At 34.9% G+C, this 7,627-nt stretch overlaps 1 protein-coding gene across 1 annotated transcript in view; it reads left to right on the top strand.

Annotated features, from left to right (window-relative positions):
• The window catches only part of Spink5 (serine peptidase inhibitor Kazal type 5), a 57,990-nt gene that overhangs the window by 14,306 nt on the left and 36,057 nt on the right, over positions 1–7,627 (top strand). Inside the window, exons 5-7 of the mRNA XM_035438734.1 lie at positions 3,826–3,953; positions 5,759–5,822; positions 6,905–7,032. Coding sequence (XP_035294625.1) covers positions 3,826–3,953; positions 5,759–5,822; positions 6,905–7,032 — 320 coding nt within the window. The remainder of the gene's footprint in view (positions 1–3,825; positions 3,954–5,758; positions 5,823–6,904; positions 7,033–7,627) is intronic.

Here is a 7,627-nt window from a genome sequence, read left to right as displayed (position 1 = left end):
ATAATTCATAATACCCTCTAATTTTAAGTAATATAGTACTTCATTTTGTTTGTACTAGGTTTAAACTTTAATGAAATTTGGTTGGAAAATATAGACCTTATGCTAACGGTTATTTAGGGATTTTTTGGCTTTTGTGATCTAATGTATAATTTACTTTGATAATTGCTTCATATGTTTTATAAAATAATAATGTTTGGTTTTGTTTCTGTTATACGTTTTCTTCAAAAAAATCTACAAGAGTAATCATTTTACTCTTTCTTAATGAATAGCTCTCTTAGTGCTTGCTAAAGCCTATCATTCTAGTTATTCTTTTATCTAATTCTATTACATATTTTGAATTATTTGGGAGACAGAGGGACTATGCTGATAAGTGTATCCTTATTATTGTTACACATTCCATGTCTCCTAACTCTGTTTTATATAATGATCTGATTTATCATTAATAATATGTCCAGAATATAGTCTATTTTCTAAGTGTTAAGATTGTCGCATCTACTCCACACCTATTCCTTTTCTCCTGTGTATTTTTCTTACTTTAATTTTAAATATTTGTATACCTTATTCATTTTTACATCTTTATATTTCTTTTTTATTTAGCTAATTTTGCAAAAGGAACATGAAATTGATTTATGTGTTTGATTTTTATAATAGGTCTTCTAATGAAGTAGCCTACCAGAGAAAAAAACTTTGTATAATTTTATTTTTTATTGAACTTATTCTTTGTAATTATATAATGCACCCTTGTTTCTATCAACTGCACTCACTCCTTTCCCTCTCACCCATGTTTACCTCCCTTCCTCACACTCCTGTATTTGTGTTCTCTTGTGACCCAGTGAGTTTAACCATAGTAAACCTTTTAATTCTAAATTTTCCCCATGATCATCAAAATGAATTTTTTGATATTACTTTTAAATGACCCAAACACCACATCTTTTATTTTGTGGTTTTAACTAATTTACAATCTCTGTTACTTCTGATATAACAAAACGTGTTTCTATCACATTTTCTTAATTGTTATCTTTGCTTTCTTAAATTATTTTCAAATTATTTCATTATTTTCAATTTCCCACTGATGGTCATTTAAATGTAACATACTCACTTTTACTGTAATTATGATTGTCCCAAATCTAAAATCCATACTTTCAAATATTTACAACTTCAGCTCATATCTGTCTCTATTATTGATGTCTGTCTTTTTCATAATGTGAAATTATTTCTCACTTTATATTATGAAAATATACCATACCTCCACAATTTTTGATGAACTAGATTTTAGCATTCTGCTGATGCAGCTGTTTGTATCTTTCATGTTTTCACAGGATCTATGAATTTTATTTACTTATTCAGACATTTGCACTTCTACTTCTTCCATTTTGTGAAATTATTATTCTTTGCTTTCCTTTGGCTTCCAAGTTTTTTTTTAAAGTCTCCAAAGCTATTGCTTTTTAAAAGATTCCCTTGACCTAAACTTCTATTTCAAAATTCATTATCTGTTTGCACATATCTCATTGTCTTCTTTATATTGTTTTATTTATTACCATCTAAACAGTTTCTAAGTGTGAACATTCTATTATGTATTGTTGTTTATGTATGAATTCTATCATCCTATTTCATACTGAAAGTATCTTTTATTTTTCTGTAGAACTTTTGCACTTTTGATAAATTATTTCTGTTCATCCTGACAATTTCCACTTCAACTGATTCATGGTTTTCAGTAGATAGTCTTTCTTTGATGTTACTTTATTTATGAGATATGCAAAGATTTTAAACATCAAATGTCATAATAGCTCTAGCTTTCTTCCTCCTAAAATGAGCTAATGTCCAAGGTCAAGCTTTTGCTAGGCCAAGGAGTAAGAAAAAGAGCTGAAAGTTCTGGAACCTGGCCCAGTTTGCTGCCTCTCTTCCTGGTCAGGATCCATCTGTGAGAGCTCGGTAATTGTCAGCATTAGGAAGAGGTGTTTTGTGTAGATTGTGACACACCAACCTTGGAGTCTGGAGGGCAAGGAGGTGGAGTAATGAATACCTGCACCTGTTCTGTCACCTCCCAGCTGGCCTTTTGATTCACCCTGTCATCCCCCAGCCAACACCTGTGTCTAGTATGCTGCCCTTGGTGTTTCTGGTGAAGGGCAATGGCCACAATTGTTCCATGTCAGTCACTGTGATCCACAATTTCCTATGGAATTTTCTACACCAAAAATGACATCTTAGAAAACATCACTGTCTCACCTACCTTTTCTTTCTGTTACAACCACACTTTCTTCTGCTGCTCGAACAGCATGATCCAGCTACTACAAATCCTTGCCCTTTCCTGCACATTCCTCAACTCACTGGGGGTTGGCTCCTTCTCACTAATGTCATTTCACCACAAAAATAACCTGTTTAGAAAGATGTTTCTGCACATTGCCATTTTAGTGAAGTGTATTTTAGCTGTGTTATAGTCCTTGATTTATTTTTGTGGCTAAAAAACTAATGTTTATGTTGTTGTGATTGCCCTGTTATCATATAAACCCCTGAGAAGAGTATTCTAGCTCTGTTTACTACCCAAAGTCTCACAAATATGCAATGAATTTTCCAGAATAAATGAGAAAATAAATGAATGAAATAAATATGTGATTTTATTTCCATTCTGTAACATCTTCTAAAACCCATAGTCCAGCTAGTAGGACCATGCTGTAGTTTCCCTTACAACTTTAATCTTTTTCTCCAACTGATCCTCTAACTGTTAAGTTCACTATAATTGCATCCATTCTACTTGTTTTTGTTTACAGTATATTAAATCATCACTGACACTTATCACATGTTCCATATATACTATTGAAATATTTTAAAGGCACCAAAAGTTGATTTTCAATGTGATATTGACAGTTAACTGGATTTGTTAAATTACACTACATGGTTTTTGTTAGATTATGTCCCAATAATTATTTCCAAATCTTGTTTCATAATTATTTCTTTGATCCTTACCATGGATGTAGAATGTAGGCTGGGTGTGAATTCCCATTTTCCACATGAAGAAAGTGAGGTTCAAAGAGTTAAAGTGAGTGGGTAGCAGGTCTGAAGCTGGAACACTTATCTTCAGTTACTGCCAGGCACAGTTGTTTTCTCACCATACAGGTTTGTCCTCAAGCATATGTCAAGCTATTACAGCAGTGACCTGGAGATTTCTGTCATCACCCTTGAAGGATATTTAGTTCAAGTTCCCTGGTTGTGAGTAGACAAAGCATTTTAAATAACAAGATCACAAACCATATTTTGTGTTCAGATTGTTCTAATTACTGTACCTACATTAAAAACTAAAATATCTCTGTGGCATCAACAGTTGAGGAAATTACAGCGTTTTTGTAAATGAGGATTCTTCAATATAGATTGGCTAAATTACCTGCTCAAATCACGCAATGGTAGCAGTAGAATTGGGAAGCTGGAAAACTGGCTTAAGCCCCATCCTAATGTATCATAATGGGACATTTTGTATCATTTGTAATTTACAAAGGGTTCCTATGTCCATTATCTACTGGGGCTCATTAACACTCTGTGAAGGCTACAGGCAGAACTTGTCTGAGACACAGTGTGCTCAATTTCATTAATGAGGGCTTGGACTATTGCACCCAGACAGCAGGTGGCTGAAACCATAAGCAAATCTTATCAAATCTAAGCCTATCTCTGCCTTCAGACTACATTTCATTGCCCATATTTTTATTAGCTCGCCGATCTCTACATTTATTTTTTCTGCAGTGAGTTATATTCTGGGTTTAAGATACTATAACCTATTTATGTACCTAAGGAGTATCCTGACTTTTTGACATTCTTTGACTATGTCTCTTGCAGTTGAATTGTGAGGATTTCAAACAAGGAAGAAAAGATGGGGGTTTTGTCTGTACCTCTGATGCTCCTGCAGTCTGTGGCACAGATGGGAAAACATACCGCAGCAGATGTGAGCTGTGTGCTGAGAATGAGTGAGTATTCTATGAAGTAAACATGATGTCTGTACAGTTACATGACATGTTTTCCTTGTAGTATTTATAATTCATTTGCTATAATCTCCAATAAACTGTGTATACTGCTTCTTTTCCCACTCTTTCAGGGAAATGTATGAGGTAAAACATCTTATATCTTACAAAGCACTGCTAAGTGCAATTGTTTTGGCAATTACCACAGTCTCTGTGAAGTACACAGGATATGCACATACAAATGCATATGTATAAATAGATCACACACACACACACACACACACACACACACACACACACACACAAGCATATCTATGTATCTTCTCTCATCTATCAATCTGTTAACCTCTGATGATATTCTTTTATGTATACAGTGTAATCATCAAATAACATTCAAGTGACCAGGAAATTGAAATATCATATAGTATGTAATTGGAAGTTTGAATAGTGAAGTTCTTTGCCTAATAGATATCATAAATCACTGGCCTACATTATATCCTGTGTTCTTCCTCCACCCTCGGTGCTTGTTATGGTTAATTTTCTTTTACCAACAAGATGTGCCCCTGCTTTGCAGCCTCTGTTTATGTCCTCAAACTGGAATGAACTGCTCTTTTGTTTATGGAAACACAGTAACCAATGTTCGAGAAGGCTAGTAGGCCAATATTTCTCTTTGAGATTCTTAATATTTCGTCACTTCTTTTATAATAAGGCTGTCACCAAGACCAAACTCCAGTTAGCCTTTCTCATCCATGATTGCATTTGCAGACAGCTCTCAGCAGTCACTAAGAATGAATATAAAGAAATATAAAACCCAGGGCCAGTGAGGTGGCCACAAAGCATGACAGCCTGAATTCTACCCCTGAGATCCACATGACAGAAAGAGAGAACAAACTCTAGTAGGCTATATGCTTGGTTCCACTTGCATGATATAGCAGGAACACCCACCCCTCATCCCTATACTAAATAGTAAATAAATAAAGCAACAAATAAATAAAGCTACACAGTTTTAAAATAGAAAAGCTAAACAGGCAAATAAAGGGCGTTCTGTTTTTTTCCCCTAAGGCATACATCTTATAAGACTACTTCAAACACAATGAACATTTAATTCTTACTATGTCATAAGTGAGAGTTCCTAGTGTAAATTTTTAAATCTCTGATCCATGTGATATTTTCTCCCAGCAAACCATATGACTCACTGTTGTTTCTTGTTCTTGTGTCCAGAAGCCTTCATACAATATTCCTGGTTACTTTTTAATGCTATCTGCCTACATATCTTTAAAATCTGTTTTTTTCTATTACCCCTTTTTTAAGTTTTTTCTGATATTTTTGTTTTTATTGTTATACAGAAAAGCTGAATTACAAACTTCTTCCATAGAAAGTAGGCATTATTTTACATTTAGCTTCTGGTTTTGATATTTTTTAAAATTCTACTAGTTAAAGCAAAGTTAATCATAAGACTTTATGTACTTTTGATGAAAAATAAAATATAATAATGTATCATATGAGTCCTATGATAAAAAATAGACAAATTAAAATTAAACTTTTTTTAAAAATTAACAATGGCAACCACAAACAACCGTTCTTGAAGTACCAACCATCAACTATAAGCCTGAAACTAAGCCCTCCAACATGAGTCCATTTCTTTGTTATTTTTAAAGGTATAAATGGGAGTTTTCACTATGCAAGCTAAGGAAAGAATAAAATGTAGCAGTATTTCCAGGTACAAAAGCCATTAGAATATAATGATAACATGGACAGGATGGGCAATTCTATCATATTAATTTCTGTGTCAACAAACATTTTTATTCCAGGAAAAGCAAGAACCAAGTGGACATAAAAAGTGAAGGTGAATGTGGCAGCAGCAGTTTAGAGAAGGTAAGGACAAGTGGTAGTTAGTGTAGGGAACACTGGCTTCAATGTAAAGCTGTGGTTCTCAACCTTCCTACTGCTGCAACCCTTGAATACAGTTCCTCATGTTATGGTAACCCCCAACTGCACAATTATTTTATTTCTATTTCATAACTGTAAATTTGCTACCATTATGAATTGTAAAGTAAGTGCCTGGTAGGCAGGATATCTAATATGTGAACCCCCTGTGGGGGTCACAACCTCTGCACTGAGAACCACTGAGTAAAGACAAAAGCCTCCGTGCTTCTTTTTAGGTTGGGATGCTTTGGAAGAGTGATTCTTTCTTGACTGAAATTCTTCATCCTTTCTGTAGACAAGGGGAAAAAAAGCTGACTTCTTAAAACCAGATTAGTTTACTTTGGTACTGAGACAGATCAGCTCTATTTCTGCCATGTAAAAAAAGAAAGAAAGAAGGGAGAGAGGGAGGGAGGGAAGGAAAGAGAAAGGGAGGAAAGAAGAAAGGAAGGAAGGAAGGAAGGAAGGAAGGAAGGAAGGAAGGAAGGAAGGAAGGAAGGAAGGAAACTAAAGAAATCATCTGAGAATTGAATGGACATTAGATGTCAATCACTGTCTCATGGTTGAAACCTCAGCTTAGGCACACTCACTATCAGGAACCTTGAATTAATTATTTACAGAAATGAAATTTAGACTAAGTAGCTATTTTCTATCTAAGATTCCATGAGCTTTTGATGTTAGGAGATGATGGAAAGTACCACACATGTCACACTTAATTTTCTAGTTGAATACTTACCCTTATTTTTATGGTTTTATACATTCATCCTGAAGTTTCCAGTCCTCCATCAAGGCTTTTAGTTTATGTTATTTTAAGGATCTTTGTCTGCATCGTCTAGGACATTGTGACCAGGTTGAGAGCAAGGACAGTGATCCACTTGAGTTCTAGCATGATTGTCACTGTTTTTCAAATAAGTGAATGAGAAAGTGGACAGTTCTGTGCTTAAGCTGTTTCTATATGACCAGTGTTTTCTGAACATGGTATTGCAAGCACCCAGTCATGCTTCTGTGTGCCATCTCCTTTACACCTTCTTTAGGATGTGTGCAGTGACTTTCGGGCCTATGTGCAAGATGGAAGACTCGGATGTACAAGGGAAAATGATCCAGTCCGCGGTCCTGATGGGAGGACCCATGGCAATAGGTGTGCCATGTGTGCTGAGCTCTTGTAAGTAGCATCCTCAGATGGACTTATGAAGAGGCCCTTATTTCCTGCTCCGAGAGCCCTAGACTGATAAGGTCCTCTTCATGATGCGCATGACCCTTTGACTTTATAATGCGAGATAGGTCTAGCTACAAGGTGGGCTTCATGCTTTCTTCATTTTACTACATTTCTAAAAGAAAAATTTGAAACTTCATTTTAAAATGTACAATGCCTTAAAAAATTAAACAGTGTTTTATAATATAAAACATTAAGACCTGGGGGCAAGGCTGGAGCAAATAAAGAGGAAGGAGAATTGGCTAGTGCATACTTTGTTTAGGTGCTATAATGATATCTAATGTCTTATACACTGATTTAAAAATAATTAGACTCCCCAGGGAGAGTGAGGCCTTCCATGGGGAATCATGTGGGGGGGAGGGGAGAGGAAGATCAATGTGGGGCATTTGAGGATGGAAGGGAGAGGAAACTGTGATTGATATGTAAATAAGATTGTTTCTAATTTAAATAAAAATTTAATAAAATAAAAATATTTAAAAGTAAAATAAAAACTAGTAAGTCTGACGGGAACATTTAAGCACTAGATAATTAAAATTGGTCATTT

This window comes from Cricetulus griseus, chromosome 2, assembly GCF_003668045.3.
Source record: "Cricetulus griseus strain 17A/GY chromosome 2, alternate assembly CriGri-PICRH-1.0, whole genome shotgun sequence".
NCBI lineage: Eukaryota > Metazoa > Chordata > Mammalia > Rodentia > Cricetidae > Cricetulus > Cricetulus griseus.
Note: the sequence above shows the minus strand (reverse complement) of the source record. Positions and strands in the feature narration are given on the sequence as shown.